Source organism: Drosophila pseudoobscura, chromosome X (assembly GCF_009870125.1).
Source record: "Drosophila pseudoobscura strain MV-25-SWS-2005 chromosome X, UCI_Dpse_MV25, whole genome shotgun sequence".
NCBI lineage: Eukaryota > Metazoa > Arthropoda > Insecta > Diptera > Drosophilidae > Drosophila > Drosophila pseudoobscura.
The window spans coordinates 11,493,441-11,514,079 of NC_046683.1; the positions used below are offsets into that span (position 1 = coordinate 11,493,441).

Consider the following 20,639-nt stretch of genomic DNA (forward strand, 5'->3'; position numbering starts at 1 on the left):
AGGTAGCAGTAAGCTTCTCTACAATAAAATGCAAATTTTCCAAATGAAACCTATAAAAATTTCTTCAGACTTTTAATGTCTTTTAGTTCATCTTTAAAATCGATGTTTACCTATATTCGTTGGAGATAAAACATCATAAAAACTGCTCTTCAACCCATAGATATGCTATAAGGATCCATTACCGATATTGGACCTCGTTTCGGGCTGCGCTCCTGGGCGATAACAACGCCACAAAACGCAGAAGAAAAGAGAATACAGAAGAATAGTAAAAAGAAAGGGTAACTGGCGACTATCGAAGCTGGACATACCCTAAACTTGGTTTGGAACGATCCATTTGATGTAGTGAATCCATCATCAAGAACAAGAAACAAGAAAAACTCATGTCTGGAATTGAAGCCTTCTCTATGCTGTTCAGGATATACTATATACTATTCTCTTTGGTAGGGTATTCACAACGAAAGGAGGAGAACTACAGCCAGCAGCCAGCAGCAACCAGCACATGGGTAGTAGTACATCATTTTGGACTTTATCAGCAGAACAGGCAGCCGAGCAGCGCGTGGGCAGCGCATAGTGAAATTCCGACGCCGCCAACGCTTTGGCAGCAGCAGCAGCAGCAACAACAACAACTTGCAACAGCAGCGGCAGCAGCGGCAACAACAACAACTGCAATTGCAACTTAATTGAGGCTTGTCTATGCAGCCAGAGCCAAAAGTAACTGCGGTTGCTCTTCTACGAGTATATCTGTGTCTGTGTTTGTGTCTGTGTGGCGGCAGTGCGTGTATGCCTGTGTGTGTGTGTGTGTGTGTGGCTGCCTCGCTGCCCCAGTGCCTTGATGCTCCACAGACGACCAGACAACTGCAACAGCAAAACACAAGAGCCGCATAATAACGTACTGAGGGCGTTGAGGCAACAACATGCAACGAGGCAGGCGGTGCAGACGGGGCAAGCTGCCAGGCGACGCAGGCAGGCAGTCAGCCAGTCAGCGATCAGCCATCATCATGGCCACCACCAAAACCGACCGAAGAGCAAGACCAAGACCAAGAGCAAGAGCAACCAACCGCTTTGCCTCCCTCTAGCCATGGACAATTTAAGCTCATTCACTTGCCGCTGATTGCTGCTGGCATTGTTGCAGCACTACTGCTGCTTCTGCTGCTGCTGCTGGTGGTGGTGGGGGCTGGGGGCTGGGGCTGGGGCTGCCTCCTCTTGGTTCGAGTTCGGGTTCGGAGCCGGGCTTGCTGTTGCTTCTCTAGCAAATTCGCAAGTTCAAGACCAAGTTGTAGGGTTTTGGAGCTGCCTCTAGTTGCTGCATGCTGCATGGCATGCCACATGCACAGTATGCACTTATCTGTGATGTTGCATCGAGCAGAAGCAGTGGGTGCACAGTACAAAGGAATGAAGCGTGGCAATTGCCATTGCAATTTGCCTCCATCCCATCCCATCTATTCTATACTATCCTATCCTATCCATCCCAGCCCATACCTCTTTTGCCTCTTTTGCATTTCGCACTGGGCGTTGTCAAATGGCCATCGGGAATAGCTTTTTAATGGCCACAATGTGGGTTAAACTTGGCTCAAGAACATCACTAATGGATCGAGAGGAAGCCTGGCAAGCCTGACTGGCTCCCTGACAGCCAATAATCCACTGGATTGAATACAAAGCATCAAAACGAATCAGAAACATCAAAAAACATTAGCCATTGAGGGTGGCCTCCACTCCAATCAAAGGAGGCACTGGAACCCCCAACTTTACGGCCTAATCTGAGTGATGTTCTTGCGGAACAGTCAAAACTGCCAGCTTGCATGTCAACGGCACATCAGAGAGAGTCGTACAAGACCGAATGGTGTTGCACTTTTATGGGAACTGAAATATGATTACCTTGCCAAAGAGAAAGATTCATAGATACATAGAGTACAATATGGAATATGGATGGATTCTGCATTCCTGGATTCCGATTCTGTTCCTTTTGATCTTGACATTTGATGCCTTTTCCGAGCGCCTTTCCAGCGGTGGAGCAGTGATAACTTGAATTGGATTTTAGTTTTGGTTTTGGTTTTGTTTGTGTGATTTATTATGGTTACATCTAATTAAAACGGTTCTGCAGTGCAGCCACGAACATGGCCTGACGTAATGAAGCTAAATGTTCCGCACTATGGTCAATTGGTATTGACCATAAGACAAGGCATTGGCCATGTCTATGGGAAGTTTGAGCGAGCAAATGACGACCAGATGACGGCCCGTCGCCTGCTCTTGGTCTTGGTCTTGCTCTTGGTCTTGGTCTTTGGCATTCCTACTCCTCTCCTCATCGCGATGTGTGTGTCTGACTCCGTCTGCTCTTTTTTTTTGTAGCTCTTTTCAGCTGCTGCTGCTGGTTCAGCTGAAGAACAGAAGAAGTCAATTAAGCCAAACGTTAAAAGGCCACAAAAGATAAATGACAAATGACGTGTCTTAAACTGTGCGCAGAAACCATCTACTAAGTATATCCATACACAACATCCTCGGCCACAGCTACAGCTATAGCCTCTCATCCTCATGCTCAGCCATCAACAAGCATCCCATCACATCGTATCGCATCGCAGTGCATCGCAGTGCATCGCCGTGCATCGCATCCATTGTGGCCATATAATTTCTAGCAAAGAAATATCGCACAACAAGTGCAAATGCAATTAGTCTCTGGCTTTATTTGTTTAAACGAATGCCGACGACTGCTCGGCACTGACTTTGCTGACATTCGTCATCATCACCGTTCGAAGCATCATTATCATTGTAATTTTCTTGTTCTTCTTGGAACTTGTTGCAGTCGGAACAAGAGCAACAGCAACAGCAAGAGCAGCACCAGCGGGCACTGCAACCAGCCAACTGTCTGGTCAGTCTGTTTGTGGTAACATTTAGAAGCCTTATAATTGCTTAGCTGATTTTCGCTGTATTTGGCTTGTCCAGCCCATTAAGATGGTTGAAATGCCCGGCCATCTCCTCTCTGCAGCACATCATTTTACCTGGAACGTTCCCTGGCTGCGGCAGCGGTCGCGTTAGCGGCTGGGAACTCACCAAATCCCACCAAAACCACTCGAACCAAACCATCCGTTCAATTGGATTCCAATCAATATACGATTTCGGTTTTGATATTCAAATCAGTGGCGCCGCCAGCCCGATGGCCAAATATGGAAGCATTCAAATGCTGCACTGCCCACAAAAGTAGGCAGTGGTTTTTAAAATGTAAAATGTCGTATGCATGTAGCATACATGTACATTTCGTGTAGAATTTCGCCTAAATCGATTCAATGTGCTGCTTTCACATAAAATTACAAAATTCGAATAAATATTGCATTCTTTTCCTCAGAATTTGGTTATATAAACAGCTAGAATGTGTACGCTCTGTTCCAATAGGACTGTATGTGAATATTGTGTATAATTTGCAGAGAGTTTGCAAAATACAATTAAATATTGTTTTAAATCAATATAAATTCTCTAGACCTTGTAATCTTTGTAATGCACCAATCGTTCATGTTCTCAATATATAAATTTATTGATTTTCTGTGTGGGCGGGTGGGGAGGGGTGCGTTTGCACATTCGACAAAAAAAATACAATACAATAATTAAATAAATGTAAAGTTAAAATAAATGCTAAAAAGCTAGCTATTGCTGTTCCTGCTGCCTGCTTTCTGCTGGCCAAAACAGATCTGAGCGATCCCATATAGGGAATATGGATACCCACCATTTGGCCAGGACAAAAGCAGACCGGAAACTTTTGCTAGAGCTAAACATTTTTCTGACTAAATGCTGACTAAAGTCTAACGATAAAACGTATCTAAGCTACATAATAATTATAAACATTAAACACAATTGATCATGGTTCGGGGTCTTGGGGATAATACAAATAATACAAATAAGAATAGTAGTCGCACAACATAAATCGATGCTGATCAGAAGGGAGGACAGAGCTAATTTACAAATCTATACACAATTCGGGGGACAAACTAGGGGACGGGTGGACGGGGGGGACTATAGGGGATAGGGGATAATAGTTACACCTGAAGCTTAAGGTTACGCTCTTGTGGTTTTTATCTAGTTTTGGCGTCATTGAGCGGCGAGCACGATGGCAGACAGACATCTCTGACTTCTCCTCCAGCAACTCCGTATGCCGCTGTAGACAAATCACATCCAGCACATCACAGGCAGATTTTACGTACAAGTAGATATGTAAAAAAAAAATGCTAATACCTAATATCTAATAGCTACAACTACTAGTGTATATAATATATCGATGTGTGTGTGTGTGTGTGTGTGTATCCCATCCATTGATTCCCATTCGTTAGATGCCCGTCTCGGCGATTCCTTCGTCATCTGTAAGAGTTTCCAAGGGCAATATGTTATAAACTCACTTCAATGTTCATTTTCAGTTGAAAGATCAAAACACAATGCTAAGAGAGACATTCATTCCAACAATACACATAGGCAGAGTGGGACATTAACCGGAAGTTGCTGGTGCATAAATAATATACTTCTTGGTGCGTGTATCTGTGTGCGTGTGTGCAGGTGTGCGTGTGTGCGTGTGTGCGTGTGTTATATACAATTCTCGTGTGGACTGGCGTTTGTTAGAATTTTGTGTTGTGTTTTGGCGTTGCGTTGGTTTATTTTGTTTAGTCTTTGGCCAAAAGTTGAAGGCGTTATTGCGTAAGAAAAGCGTAAGTCCTAATCGAAATCTATATTTTGTTGTGTTGTTGGGTTTAGCAGCAACAGCAGGCAATTGTTGCTCTTGCTTGGTCTTGGGTCTTGGGTCTTTGGTCGTGTGGTTCTGCTTGCTTTGTTGTGTGTGTTCGTGGGTAGGATAGTGTTGTGTGTGTGTGCGTGTGTGTGTGGGTGTGTGGGTGGGTGGGGTACAAACCTAAAAGCGGACCTTTCTCTTATCACTACCACCATCCATCCTCATCAGCCTCGCGACGCTTGGCCCCAACTCCATCTTCCTTGTCCCCGTCTTCGTCATCGTCATCGTCGTCATCATCTTCGTCGGTCTCTGCATCGGACTTGGGGCAAATCCTTCCCTGGTCACGCTGTTTGTGCTGCTGCTGCTGCTGTTCCTGATGATCCACCTGATCCTCACTAATACTGCTACTGCTGGCTGTCGACAATGTGGCTGTCGTCTCATTGTTCAATGGCTGCTGATCATCATCGTCATCATCGTCCTCGTCGTCGTCTTCCTCAGCTTCCTCCGCATCAGCTTCTTCATTCGGTTTAATGATAATGTCCGACAGGGCTACACCTGTCATTGTGTGCTCCTCGTCCTGCTTTCCCATCAGCTCCTGGTCCAACTCCTCGGCCAGTGCCAGTGATGCCCTCAAGGTCTTGGCTCCCATGGCTGCTCCGAGGGTTCCCATTTTGGGTTTCATTTGCTGTTGCTGCTGCTGCTGATTCGGGCGCTCTAAGTAAATTTTAGTCACTTTTTTTGCGTTTTTCGATTGCAGGAGAAGCAGTTTTTTTTTTTATGTAAAAGTGGATTTATGCATGTGTGTGTGTGTGTTTGTGTGTGTAGAGGGGGTTAGACATGTGTGTGTGTGTGTTGGTGAAGAGAAAGAAGAAAATAAATTATTGAAAAATATTATTTTGTTAGTTACAATTTTTTTTGTTTTGAAAAATCAAAATATTTCCATCAAAAAACCACCAAAAAACGAAAAGCCCAATTCCAGAACTTTAATAATTTGTCTGTGTGTATGTCTGTGTGTGGGGGAGGGGTGGGGTAGTGGGCGGGGCAAAACAATATTTGCTATATACAGAGCGGGATTTTCTGGGTTAAACCATCAAAAATAATCATCAAAATGCCTCCAACAGAAGAATAGGAAGAAAGAGCAAAGATGGGAACGGAAACGGGAAAAGTGTAGGGGGGGATAGTAGCCGTAACTCAGGAGAAAGGATCAGAAAGGCAACAATAAAAAAGGGAAAGATATAGAGAAAAAGAAATACAGCTCCCACATACGGATGCATACGGGTGGTACACCACAACACTCTTCGCGCAACAGTCAAAGTGGACTCACCCTCGTAGCCGTCATTGGCATGCAGCTCCAAAGAATCGGCCAGCAGATGCTCCTTCCCCTCGAGCACCGCCAGCAGGCACACATGGATGCACACGTACTGCTGCTCCGTCTGCACCATAAAAACGCGCTCTGCAATAACAAAAAGACAAGAACCCGAAAAATAGTTACATTGGATTCAATTTCTACGACTTCTTCTTCGTCTTAGAAGCCTTTAGAAGCTCTCCCTCACCCTTGCGCATGGCAAACACAATGCCAAAAATATCCACATAGTCGGACTTGTGGATGTGCTGCAGTATCCGATCGAGGGCAATGAAAGTGCCCGATCTTCCGACGCCAGCGCTGCAGTGGACAATAATGGGACGCATATCGGTGCCGATGGCGTCGCGAAAGGCGCGCACGAAACGCACCAGCGACTGCGGCGGCTCCGGCACCCCAAAGTCCGGCCAAGTGGTGAAGTGGAAGTGCCTCATGATCCGCGATTCGCAGTTCTGCAAAGAGGAGGAGCGGAGGATAAGCGTCAGAGAACATTTGAACGATGAATCGCTGTTAGTGGGAACTCACCCTGGAGACCATGAACTCGGAGATGCTCCAGTCCCGGAAATGCGTATCGATGATCAGTTGGACCTTAATGTCGCCATAGAACATGGCCACACGATCGACAGGCCAGTACTGGTCGCACTTCTCGCGCCCCTTCTCGAAGCAGCGCGTCAGCATGACAATGGCCCGTGAGTTGCTCTCCCAGCACATGCGCCAGAACTCCTCACGCGTCGAATGCAGCGGTCCCTGGGTGACGATGAACTCACGCGGCGAATTGTGGCCGGGCATGTAGTTGGCGTTGATGTAGTCCGAGCCATCGTCATCGTCCACCGGCTGCAGCTTGAAGCGCGAATGGTCGTAGGGCAGGATGTTGGTGAAACGATTCTTTGGCCGGTTGCACGGCAGATTGGCGAAACTGCAGGCCTGATCGCGTCCCACATGCTTCAGCTCCTCAAACTCCTCGCTGAAGCGAAAGTCCGAGTCGGCGGACATCAGTCGGTAGTGCTCCCCAAAGTCCTTCACATGAATGGGCCGATTGGGCGTCACATAGCCCTCGGGCAAGGCGGCTAGCTCGTCCTGCATCCGCGACAGCTTGGAGGCGCGACGAATAAGATGACAGCGTCGCTGGCAGTAGGCCACCAGCAGAATGGCGGCAATCAGAGCCAGCGACAGCATCGTGACCACCACAATGAGGGTGTCGTTGCGCTCCGTTGTGATGGGCACACTGTATGCGGTGTCCGTGAACTTGTCGTCGTCGGTGAAGGCACGCACCTTGATCCGGTACGTGGTGCCCGCTCGCAGCGGCCCATTGCAATATCCCGTCTGATGTTTATCGCAGTTGGCCGATCCGATCGTAAAGTGCTCCAAGAGGGAGCCACCCATGGGGCTCATGCTCCTCCTGACGACACGCGCGTTCGCCGAGTCCACCCCAGAGGCGGCGGCAAAGGGATTGTAGGGCTCGATGGCCTGATAGGGCAACCACACCGTATACGACTGCACGTCCTGCCAGCTGGGCATCTCCAAGCCAGATGCATTCTTGCCCACATCCTCCGCCACAATGATCGTGTAGAAGCGCACCAGCCCATGGGCATTGGAGAAGTAGCTCTGCCGGTAGCTGATCTCAATGGTACTGCTCGTCCGCCCCACCTCCAGGGGCGTAACACTCGGCTCGGGAACGGGCGGCGCCAGAATGGGCATCAGCTGGACATGCTCTCGCTCGGCGCCGAAGCCCAAGGCGGACTTCGCTTGAATGCGAAAGATGTACTTGTTGCCGGGCACCAGGCTATCGATCCGCCCTTGGGTGGCGTTTGCCGGGAACTCCTGGCTGGCCACAATATCCGCCGCATCGTCGATATTCTGGCAGCTGATGCGGAAATAATCGATGGGCCCGTGCTGTTCACGCGGCTCCAGCAGCCACACGAAACTCACCTCCGCGGGCTGCACATCGCTGGGCTGGAAGTAGTCGACGCGGCCGGGTGGCGCGGCCAGTGTCTGATAGCTGGCCGAGATCGGGGCACTGCTGCGCATCAGGGTGGGCGGCGACTGTCCATCCTCTCGGCCCGTGCTGCTGCTGCTGCTGGTGCTGGGGCCGCTGCTCCCGGAGCGCACAACCACCGTAAAGGTATAGTTGTGGTACGGTCGTAGTCCATGGAGCGTTATCTGTGTCAGCCTCGTGACATTCTGCAGCAGCTGCGGTGCCTCCTCATCGGCGCTGAGATACTGCAGCTCAAAGTCGGTGTACTCCCCCGCGGGCGCCGTCCAGCGCAGGCTGATCTCACGGGCCGCCACCTGTGTGGCCTCCAGGCCGCTGATCGGCAGCGGATGGAGCCTGTACAGCCGCTGGATGGGCAGGCTGGCCACGCCGCCGCTAACGGTCCACACGGTCACATTGTACAAACGACCCGGCGATAGACCCGAGAATGTCAGCTTGCGCTCCGTATCGTTGGCCATCTTCTCCTTGTCCTTGATCTGGGGATCGCCCATCGAGAAGCGATAGATGTCGAAACGTGTGCTCGATGCCGGTGTCGGGGTGTAGCTCAATGTGATGGTCTCCTCCTCGCCATTGCCATGGGCATCGCTTTCGGCCTGCTCCGTCCCGCCTGCTCGGGCATTCGAAATGAACACATCCGACTGGATCAGAGGCATGGTGCGCGTAGAGAGGTGCGTGACACCCGATCGTATGCCATTGGAGCTGGCCTGCACCTCGAATTTGTACTGTCTGCCGGGCGACAAATCCTCAATGGGTATCCGTACGCTGGGCGATGTCACTGGAAGATGAAATAACGGATTACAGAATAGAGATTTTCACTTAAGAGAAGGCAAGGCGCAAGAGGGGCGCATCAACGTACAATCCTCCAGTTGTGTGACATTCTTGTATTCGACGTGATCCCCCTCATCGGTGGGCCACCACTTGAGGGTATAGTAGTCGATGTGTCCATCGGGACGGGGCCATTCGAGGGTGAGATTGCGCGAGTCGACCAGCGGCACCACATTCGACACTGGGTGGGGCGGCATGGTGACGTTCAGCTCCAATGGACTGGGACTCTCCACGCCAAAGCTGATGGTGTTCACTTGGATGAGATACCGCTCCCCGTAGTGCATGTCCTCGATGCGGGCATGACTCTCATGGACATTGGCCAGCCGCTGCCATGGCGATGCAGCCGTGCGATAGCGCACCACATACTCGCTGAAATCGCTGCCCTCCGGCGGCTGCCAATGGAGCACCACCAGATTTGTGTGCACCGTCTGCAGTGTGAGATTGAGAGGCGGTTTGGGAACTACAGCGAAAGAGAACGACACAGATTAGCGATTCTGGCGGAGGGCGTAGGGCGGAGCAAAGAGGAGGATGCACTCACAGACAGCTTGGAAGTAGGAGTGCGGCTCACTGCGTATGCCATGACTGATGGCATACACCTTGATCTCGTAGCCGGAGCCCGCGTGCAGGTAGTTGATCGTCAGCCCCGTCTCGTTGGTGGCTATGGTGCGCTCCTCGCGCGTGCCATTCCGCTGGTAGTGCACCTCGTAGCGATCCTGCTGTGAATTCACATCGCTCTTCCAGCTGATATTCAGGCCCAAGGGTATGCTGCGCAGCTCCTGGATGATGGGCGCTGCCGGCCGAGTGTAGCGAGTGATGTACGTGACATTCGAGGCGACGCCATTCGAGAGGGCCTGCACCCCGACCAGATAGCGCCTACCCGCCTGCAGAGAGTCCAGCGTGTACTCTGTGAGCGCGGTGTCTATCACCGTGTCCAGAGCTGATGGAGCGGAATGGAGCGAAGCCACAGCCACCTCACTCTCGTTCGTTTGCTCATGGTATCTGCAAGAGGACCGAAAAGGAGATGCATCATTCATCAAAGCTTCGCTATAAATATCTATTGTATTCTCACCTGATGCGATACCCGTCCTGTTTGCCCGTCTCCGCCGGTTCCCAAGAGACGTGCAGCGCATTGCTGCGATCGTCCAGGAAACCGCCCAAGAAGCGTACGGGTCGTGGACGCAGCGTCACCACGGCAGTGGCCGGCCACGAGTTGACATTGTCGGCAATGGTCTTCACCACCACATCGTAGGTGCGTCCCGGCTCCAGGATATCGGGGTAGTCGAAGGTGACGCTGGCGGCGTCCGTGCGAGGTACATTGAAGATTCGCCGCGATGTCGACAGCATCACCTGGTAGCCATCGAATTCGCTGTAGGTGCGCGGCGGTTCCCATCGCACCCGGAACGAGCTGGACGTGGTGTGGGCCTCGTCAAAGGTCACATTCAGTACGCGCTCCGGCACCGTGAGGTAGCGTGCTGTGGTCGGCACAGACGAGGTCTCATCCTCGGACACCGTCTGCACGGATATATTATATTCCCGCCCTGGGACGAGGCCCTTGAATGCCGCCTGCGCCGGACCCGGCGGCTCGCCCTCGCGCTCCACATAGAGCACACTCTCGATGGCATCGTCCGGCGTAATCGAGACCTTGTAGTGAGTGTAGATGCCGGCCGGAAACGGCGGCTGCCACAGCACCAGGAGCGTCGTCTCGTTCCGGAACCACACAATGAACTTCCCCGGCGTATTCGGCTCTGTGTGTGTACGATGTGGCGCAGGTAGACGGAAATGGAATGGACGGACACACGGGAGAGAGGTTGAAGGGAGAGATATGATGTGCATGAGATAGATGATATTTTATTTTACGTTTCTACAAAACTATCTACTATCTACGGATTTAGCTTTTGTTCCAAATGCAGCTCGTTCGGCGCAGAAATTTCCCATAAGCGAATGGATGCAAACACGCGAACAATCATCCATCGATAATCGATAAGTTATCAATACATAAACGATCACTCAACAAGAAATCGACAAATTATCGTTATTTAATCGATAAATCGTCGGTAAATAATCTAAAACTCATAAATACATGAACTATGAATACACAATCGTTAAATCATCAATATACAATCGATAATCGTCAGTAAATAATCGAAAAATCATAAGTAAATCATCAATATATAATCGATATATCGTCAGTACATAATCGAAAAATCATAAATACATGATCTACAAACCAATAATAGACAATCGATTAAGAATCAATCAAATCTACATATCAAGGTACCTACATATCATCGATAAACGATTAACATTTAAGCGATAAGTCAAAAATATGTTAGTACAAACATATAATTAAGAAATCATCAAGTCATAATCGATAAATCAGCAATAGATAATCGATAAAGCATCAATAAATAATCTTCAATACATAATCTATCGATAAACAATCGATTGCGTTCAAAAATGGGAAATATCAGCGCCGAATGCAAATGCGAACTTGCTGCTAATGGAACTGAGGTATAAGCCTGGTTAGGTCAGGCGTGAAAGGTGTAAAGCAGTGCAGGGGGCAAAGGTTTAAGAAGTTTAGTAAGCGAGCTATTGATGGGACAAAAAACACAAAACACAAAGCAGTAAACACAAATAAAGACGCATCAGGCCCGTTGCACAGTGGCACCTAAATTCACGGTCATTCCCCACTTTCCCAATTGAATTATGGCGCCACTGTACGAGAGCATTAAGTGAGTAAGCGATCTGTGTATCAGCCATTTATTAGCAACAAACCGAACAGAAAAACAACTAACTAAAGAAACGTGTGGTGTGTGATGTGTGGTCTATGGGAGGGTTACCTGCTCCAATAGATGCTCCAATCTCTATCCAGAGATACTCCCTGGGAGTGCATTAAAGTGACAAAAAGGCAACATGACAAGAACACAGGATTGCGAGACATTTTGTGGGGGTTTCAGAGAGTAGGCACAGTGAGAGAAAGAGAGAGATAATTATGGTGTTAGTCAGATGAGTATTCAGGATCATCCATCACCGGATAGCCAGATTGCCAGACTCCCAGATTGCATATTAGGTATTAAGATTACACATATTAATTATTACAGTTCACCGGATTATATTCCGTAGATTAACAGAACGTTTGTGGTTACGGTTACGGTTGTGGTTACGGTTGTGGTTACGGTTGTGGTTACGGGTGATTAAAAGTTACACTTGCTGCCGGGACTGCGGGTGCCGCCCGTCCGCGACTTACTTGTGGTGAAGTTGCGACTCGTGTAGGCCACCGACTCTTTGCCCTGGTAGATGGTATAGGCCTGCACTTGGTAGCTGCCGCCCGGTGTCAGCTCCTTGACCGACAACTGGAGCGTCTCTCTGTCGTCCAGCGCATAGCTCCGATTGAAGGGCAGATCGGTGAGACCCAGCACCTTGATCCGAAAGCCCGAATAATTGCCCGTCCTTGGGGGCTTCCATGTGATGAAAGCGCTCTTGCTGGAGCGCAACTGTACGCTCAGACTCGCTGGCGGATCGGGAGCTATTCGAATGGAATCGAATGGTGGATGGGTGAGAAAAGTTCTCTCAAAAACCGTAATCTCCGATTATCCTCACCTGTTGTTATGTTCACCGTCCAGGTGAGCAGCTCCTGGTGCGTGGAGTTTGTGTAGTACAGCCAGAAGTTGTACTCGGTGCCGGGCAGGGCGCGGGAGAACTTGATGTCCTTGCCAATCTCGCTGGCCGGTATCGTGGTGTTCGGTTCCGGATAGCCAAACGGCGGACTGTAGTCGATCCTGTAGAAGGCATTGTCATTGCTGCTCGCATTGGGGACATTGATCACCAGATCGGCTCCACTCGAATACTGTAAAGGAACAAAACGAAAGTGTGAGCAGAGATTGAGATACTCTGGATTGGATATAATCAATATATAAAAGACGAATCATCGATATATTGATAAGGCGTTAATCTACAATCGATTGATCATCTATTCGTATCCGATAAATCATCAACAAATCGATTAATCACTAAAAAAAAGTCGAAATCATAGATACATAATCGATAGTTAATAAATCGATAGATAAATCATAAAGCAAACATCGATATATAATAGTTCAATGACTCGGTCTATCGATTTTTCATCAAAACGATCGATTTTCTTTTATATCTGAGGCAATATTTATGCGCCCTAGTCTTTTTTCTTGTGTGCTCAATCGTGTTCCACCTTCATAACTGACCTACATCGCCCGCTGCAATCGCTGCCATCGTTCCTCCACATTAATCGCTAGAGATAACGATGACAACACCCCGTGGATTCCCCTCTTTTGACTGGCTGCCAGAGTATCAGTAGGTGGGTGACTCATGGGCAAACGGGGCGATTGCATCTCGTGCCAGGCAGTAATAAATTACATTACACGAGTATATGCAGCACACAACCATCCATGGTCCGTGGTCCGTGATCCGTGATCCGTGGTGGCGTTTGTGGGAGGTCTAGCCTCGACATCCAGTTATCGTTCATTCTGTGTGGCCTTTGGAATGACCATCATGGTGCATGCTGGTATATGAGGGTACGTTCAATGGCTATACTATATATGCCCCAATAGCCTTGGGTAGGCAGCATCAGCAGATCTATCTATACTACATCAATCTTTATTTCTGCTCTCGATTCACCTGGATCTATCTTTTGCCTGCAGATGGACTTGGGGATATCCGATCTTTGCACCCAAAAATAATTAATCAAAGTCACAAATTAGCAGAAAAAAGTACATACATACATATATTTAATTTCTTTGTTGTTTTGTGATTTTCGGGATTATCGCGAAACTTGATAATTTACTGCGGCTGCTGCCCCCGAATCATCTGATGATGTACGTACGGGTGATCCGATGATCGGATAATGACGCTAATCACGTTCCAAAGATCGTTGTTCGAATATTAAGCCATGACACGTCCGAGTCCGAGTCTGACGTCATCGGACTTTCGGTTATCAGTTTAGCGGGATCTTCGAGCAATAAGATAGACTCCGAAAAAGTTTTCAATGGAATTTCGTCGGTGCCTAGGCCGGAAAATGGCAATTGAAATTGCCTTTTCGTTGAGGCCTGTTTTTTTCAACGAATATGGAAGTGAATGCAATTTGAATATGATTTCTCAATTGGCTTTTTTGTTTCTTTTTTTTTTGTACTATTGTTGCTATTGCATGTCACATGCAACATGATGATTGCATGTGGGAAACGGAAGTTAAATTGGTTTTTTACTCAAATTAAGGCAAACAATTAACCCTCCCGCCCACTCCACGCCCACACGCCCACACACACACACACTTTACACACACATCGACACCTAATTGTTTAGTGCCCGCCCAAATGTGAGAGCTCAGCAATATTAATAGTAGAAATAATAATAATAATGAATGATCTGAAGGCGTCACCGAAATGCAATCGTTATCGTGTGGACTTCGTTTGTTTTCCGATGAGTAACGATAGACGCTTGGAATGGTAATTCGATGATTCGATTCCTATTAAATGTTTGTTTATTATACGAATGCCAAGGCATTAAATGATAGAATATCGCTCTAAATAGGGAGCTCTAATTTTCAAAGCTATTACAAGTAAAAACCGCTCCTTTCTGCGGAGTCCTATGACGTACGTTACTGGTGGCTTTACGCTACGAGATTCCGGGTTAATAAATCTTACAAAATTGTCAACATTTTAGGGGATTTTTTGGGAGAGACTTGGAGAGGAAGAACTTTTATCAAGAATCAACTTAGGAGGAGAACAATATAGTAGGAGTATACCAGAGAAAAACCCAATATAAAAATTAAAATATACCCCAAATATACAATAAAAATACCATAAAATATAAAAAAATAAATCAAATCAATTATCATAAATAAACAAAAAATGCCATACAAAAAAACTTAGATGGAAGTCTTTTTTAATACATTTTTTAATTCCTTCTTTTTTAATCTATTTTAATTTTTCTTCATTTTTTTCAAATTTTTTTTTTATTTTGGTTTGCGCTTAAAACTATAAGTATTTTGTTGATGTTTTTTTGATTTTTGCCTTTCACTTTTGTGTGTTTTGTCTTTTTTTTTGTTGTTTTTTGAGTTTGGGGCAATTTTTGGGAAAGTTTTATGTTGCGGCAAAAGTGCGGATCCAAGTGGCAGCTGTCTTTCTAAATGACCTTGAATACACCTCCAATTCAAACCCCCCCGCACACCCCCTCGCAATTGTGCCAAAAAACTTTCCTCACAGCCACGTGATCCCCGCGCCTCATCATCGATCGTGTGGTGAGTGGCCATAATCACAAAACTAAATAAAACCACAGAACAAATAACAACCACAAATGTACACAAGTTTATAGTTATAGTTATAGTTTTAGTTAGTAATAGTGTGCAAAATATTGCGGAGCCCAAAGATACATAAATACATTCAAAATATCGTGTCACAGAAAATCAAAGCAAAACCGAGCCACAAATCCACGAATAAAAAAAAAAAGAAAAAAGAAAACCAGATCGGGCCGAAGCTGTTGATACCCTTTGATACCCGATATTGCCACAGAGGAACACTGATCAATGATAAATGGCATAAATTCAGTATATATTCAGAATACCCTACACTGAAAAGAAAGTGTATGCCGAAACGGATAAATAAATAGCAAATAAACGCAACTCAAATCGAAATCGCAAATGGAAGGAATGCGTGCGTTCAAATTGGTGTTTTATTTTTTTTTTCGTTGCTTTTAGGAGGGGGCTCTCCTACGTTGGGGAAGTATTTTTTGCTGCTTTTTCGAGTGCCAGTTGCGTCCCGTTGCTAATTATTTATATGGCCAAAATAGAGCCAGTGAAGAGAGGGGGGGCCCCCACCCCACACATACAAGGGAGAGCGAGAGAGAGAGAGAGAGATGGCGAGATAGATATCCAAATATGCGAAAGCACAAAAAACCAGTTACGCGAGCGTAACAAAACTGCGAATTATATGTGATTACGTATATACCCTATTGTCGATGCGATATTGGTATCGTTTGACGTTTTTTAGCGGTATAAATTGCCCCTAAGCAAACGGACACAAGCAAAGACCTTTCAATCATCAACAACCGATATTAAATCAGCGATAATTCAACCAGAGACCAATCGGCACGATTACCACATCGATATACGAACAAACCCAGTCTTTATATATTATAGTATATCTAGTAAAAACTGGTAATTCCTTTTGATAATCACATATTCACGTTTCCCTCTAATGCCCCATGCATTCCCCTTCTTGTTTTTTTGCAGTGTATCTTATGGTATTTGTGGTTTTGTATTTTGTATTCAATAAACAAATTGCCGTTTAACGCAACTCCAACCTCCCCGGCGAGGGGCAGGGGCAGGGGTAGGAGGAGTGTGGAGCCTTCAATGGTGGACAAGCGGAGCAATTAAAGCAAATCTTACGATTTCAGTGCGATTTTGTACAGTTTTGTTGTTGTTTATGCGAGTCAGTTCAGGTCGAGTCGAGTCGAGTCTTGGCCCAGTTTTTGGTCAGCAATTAATATGCAATTAATGAATTACAGAGAGGCAGACATAGAGAGAGAGACAGGTTAAAGATCAGAGCCAAGCGGTGATACAGAAGGAGAACTACATTTGAGATCCAATGCATGTTGTCACAGTTTCTAATAGAACTCGTTTTGAGGAACTTTCAGGAAAATTCTCGATAAATCAATCACATGGCGGAGTGTTCGATATTATCGTATAAAGGAAAGAAACGAATTCTATTTTTCCATTACGAATTTCTCCTCGAATCGTTGTTTGAGTTTTCCATTTACACCGCAAAATAATTTACTGCTAAATGTGGGATTTCTCCCCGTTTTTTTTTGTTGTCTGTGTCTATATTTAAAAGATCACCTCATAGGGGGCGGGGGAGAAAGGCAAGAGACCACCATCCCATCAACCCACCTTCCACCCATCAATTGTTGCCACTGTTTCAAAAAGGGAATGACGACAGTTGACTGTCATTCTGTATTTCTCCCACTCTCCCGCTTTCCCCCCAGACAGTTCTGATCCGAGCCGACTCTATCCGTGGAAAAGGTACAGTTTTGTGGAATTTGGAATGCGATCGACAGACTCCACCCAAAAACAGAAAAAGAAACAGCGCCAGAGACAGAGAGAAGGAAGTGAATGGAAAGATGGGGTAGAGTGCACTTGCGCCCTGCATTCCAATTAGCAGTAAATATCTTTTCTCCATCTCCAACTTCACTCCTTCTTTGGCATCGCATAAACATTGGAGAGAACGTAGAAGATCACAAAAACAGAAGCACAAGAACCAGCAGAAGGAGAAGCAGAGGGAGAAAGAGGTGGGAGCAAACAGAAGCCAAAGCAGCAGTAGGAAAGGGAGGAGGAGGAGTAGGAGGAGGAGGAGCCGATTGCAATTAATGAAGTCCTAAAGAGTTCTTTAAGTTTTCCTTTTTGTTTGTTCTTCAAATCATAAACAAAACCAAAAAAAGAAGACTGGCAGAGACTGAGAGATTCGATTGGAGTATTTAAGAGTGTGGAATCGCTTCACTTTGGGGTTTCTTTTCGGTTCGGTATTTTAGGGGAATGTTTGGGTTAGTTTCCCCCCTCAACGCTTGACACAGTTCTGAGGATGGTAATGGAGATGGGAGTTGGGATTGGGGTTGGGAGTGAGAAACTTAATTGCCGGCAGTGTATGTTTGATCTCCTCCCAAAATGTAAACCTTTAAAATAAAGATCTTCCCCCATGCGGTATTTGTGGGACACACATTTGTTTTCGGGGCTAACGCTTCGCTGATGTCATCGTTAGTTTTTTTTGTTGTTTTTTTTTTGGACGCTTTCCGTCAAGTTCAAGCGATAAGCCGGCACGTAATGACCCACGATCCGCAATCGCAAGAAAATGTTCAGATAAAAATTAAAGCCAAAAGCTAAAGTCAAGGCGACGGCGACGCACGTGAAGTTATTCAAGAATTTCCACACACAGAAAACAAAAACGAAGCGCAAATCAGATCAGAGGCTAAGAGATCGGTTAAGGAAAATCACAAGAAAGGAAAAAAAAGGAAAGGCGGATCAGAACCAACCTTGAGTTTTACCTGCTTTTGCTCCTTATTTTTTTTTTTGTTCTTGTCGTTGGCCCCAACAATGCGACAACAATGCAAAACGAAACGAAACGAGTTTTGTAAACGAAATAATAATAAAAAGAAAATTGAATAAAGGCTAAAGGCCTGAAGATGGGAAAGATCGAACGAAGCTTGGACACCCTTCGATCGAGGGAGTGGAATGTGGGCTCTTCTTTGATCTAAAACTCCAGTTCGAACCGGAAATATCGTAATAGTTTGCTTGGAGTTTGTGCAAAACTTGAAAGAGACATTTTTGTTCCATAAATTGGTTGGGGGCCACTCAAAATCGAAAGATGATTATTCACAATTGTTGCATAAAACTGTTGTACAATCTGAAGCTTTCCCCCACGACTGTCTTTTGTCTCTGGGATTTGCTGTGATTCGTTCAAGTACTAGAACTGCCAGCACAACTACGACGACCAGTTAGACGAGTTCCTAAAATACATCTTATAAAAACACAAAAAACCCAGCCACAAATATGGCTTACGACTACTAAAAGATACTATGCATACTTATAGTAAAAGTAATATACGAGTATTTTTTTTGGAAAACCCCACTGATAGGGCTGAACTTTAAGCCGTTAACTTTTTGTGGGGAGGGTGGAGACTTTTGCACCTTACGATAGCCCGCGCTAGAAACACGTTTTTCAACACTCTTTTTTTTTTCTTTCGACTCTTTCACTCACCTGCGGCCAAAATATTGTCAAAATGCTCAACAGAATCCACATGTGTGGATGCGCCAGCGACGGCTGTATCTGTGTGAGTTGCTGTCGCAGCCGTCGTCGTCCATGTGTGTGCTGTTCTGCCTCTGCTGGTGCTTCTTCTTGTTGTTGTGGCTGCGACTGCGGCTGTTGCGCTGCGCAGTCCATATTTCAAGTACAGTAAAACCCGGAGATGTGCGCGATTTTGCTGTTTCTTTTGCTATTTTCTGTTATAACATCGTTTGTCATTTGTCCGGATGGCTTTTCCCAGCATCTGTGTGTACTCTATATATGCATGTACATATGTATGTATGTATGGAAATGCACTCAACCGGTCATTACTTAATTAATATTGCACTTGTTTTCAATGGGGTAGAGCTGCAAGGGAGAATCGAGAAGTGAAGGGGAAAACGTAACGATAGTAATTTTTTAATTCGATTTTTGATTTTCGTTTATGGGCAAACAAATCTGTAACGTTACTGTCCCATTCTCTCTTACACACACAAACACTAAGTTAAACACTAACACACTAGAGCAAGCGAAAGCGCTGCGATGTCGCGACGCACCGTCGCTCTGCAGGTGGAAACCAAAACCAAAACCAAAACCAAGCCTCCGTCGTAGTCGCAGCGGCTGCCGCTGCATTTAATAGATCAAGACAAACAGAGGAAGGGAGAGAGAGAGAGAAGTAAACCACATACAAGTGCGTATGCATTGGTATGTGTGGGTTTGAAAAGAAAAAAAAAGGCAAAGGCATAGACAAGTCCATGGTGTATTGATATCAGGTGACGCCTTTGAGCCGCATATTTGATAAGACTCATTCTCTCTATTTGCAGGTGACTTTTGCCAGAGCACGCTATTTCCATTCCTCACCTTATATAAGTTACAACTTGGACAAGTCAATGCAGGTCGACTGCATTGCACACAGACACATACATATGTAGTTGTATAAGTACGTGCGCGTCTGGCTATGTACGCGCATGTAACGGCGCTTTACTACAACTACAGTAATCAGTCGCTCAAAGGAACACACAAAAAATTCAACGGATAAAATAACCGAGGCATATCCCGACACATACATATTTTGCATTAGCGAATCCTCACTGTGCCATAATTGATGTGGCTTTACTGCACTTCTCTTCAATACATTAACGAAGCTTCACTGTAATATTAGTGTTGCTGCTGCGGCTGCTACAACTGTTCCTGCACTGCTCTGCTGCATTACGAAATATCAGCAATTACCCGACAATTGTGGCTGCTGCTGCTGCTCCTTTTTCCATTTACTCATTTACACTTTTTGTGCGGGGCTGTTGCCCTCTTCTCCCTCTTCTTCACAATAGCACCCCCATTTCTTTGAATGGTTAATAATAATTACATTCAATGCTAATTGCACGCATTTACTCCCCGCAGCAACAACTGTGGCGGCCCTTTCCTCTCGCCCACTCTCTCACTCTCTTCACGCACACATACACACACACGAGTGCACACCAGAGACAACAAAATGCGACGGCGACGGCGCAGCGGCGACGTCATCTTCTGCCCACAAACAAAAAACTATTAAAACTTCACTAGGCATTGTTGCTGCTTCTGCTGTTGATGCATCAATTAAATAAACTAGTCACGTTTCGTTTTTAATGCTTTTAGTACAAAATGGTATATCTTTCAGCTGGTTTTTCGGACGATATACCTGCCACAAATCCCGCCCAACGTCTGCGGACTGGCAGAGACGACGACAACGGTGGCGGCGGCCGCACAAACAGTAAATCCAAATAAACAACAACGATCGCGTACTAATTCATGCGCGTCTTAAACACTAGCTTAAAAAAAATCCACACACAAACAAAAAAAACGAAACGATCAGTCGAATATTTACCACAAACTTGTTACTAGAGGTGGAGAACTGTCGATGGCACTATCGACACTATCGATGGTAAGGCACTATCGCGCTACTAAACTATCGATGGTTCAA

The 20,639-nt window shown here is 46.2% G+C and overlaps 1 protein-coding gene across 6 annotated transcripts; it reads right to left on the bottom strand.

Annotated features, from left to right (window-relative positions):
• Positions 1 to 3,498: 3,498 nt before the first annotated feature.
• Positions 3,499 to 20,639, bottom strand: Ptp4E (Protein tyrosine phosphatase 4E). Of its 6 annotated transcripts, none has more exons than XM_033382126.1 (12): positions 20,358 to 20,591; positions 18,659 to 19,051; positions 12,481 to 12,727; positions 12,128 to 12,406; positions 9,950 to 10,625; positions 9,419 to 9,879; positions 8,912 to 9,340; positions 6,588 to 8,830; positions 6,256 to 6,514; positions 6,027 to 6,155; positions 4,895 to 5,434; positions 3,499 to 4,341 (listed from the first exon to the last, which is right to left on the bottom strand). In XM_033382126.1, exons 2-11 carry the CDS (start codon positions 18,839 to 18,841, stop codon positions 4,908 to 4,910), a joined length of 5,433 nt encoding a protein of 1,810 aa, XP_033238017.1. In that variant the 5' UTR covers positions 18,842 to 19,051; positions 20,358 to 20,591; the 3' UTR covers positions 3,499 to 4,341; positions 4,895 to 4,907. The 6 variants fall into 6 exon arrangements, with proteins under 6 accessions (XP_033238017.1, XP_001354911.4, XP_033238015.1 ...); XM_033382124.1 differs by having other exon boundaries at positions 4,288 to 4,341; positions 4,883 to 5,434; positions 20,544 to 20,639; XM_033382127.1 differs by having other exon boundaries at positions 4,288 to 4,341; positions 4,883 to 5,416.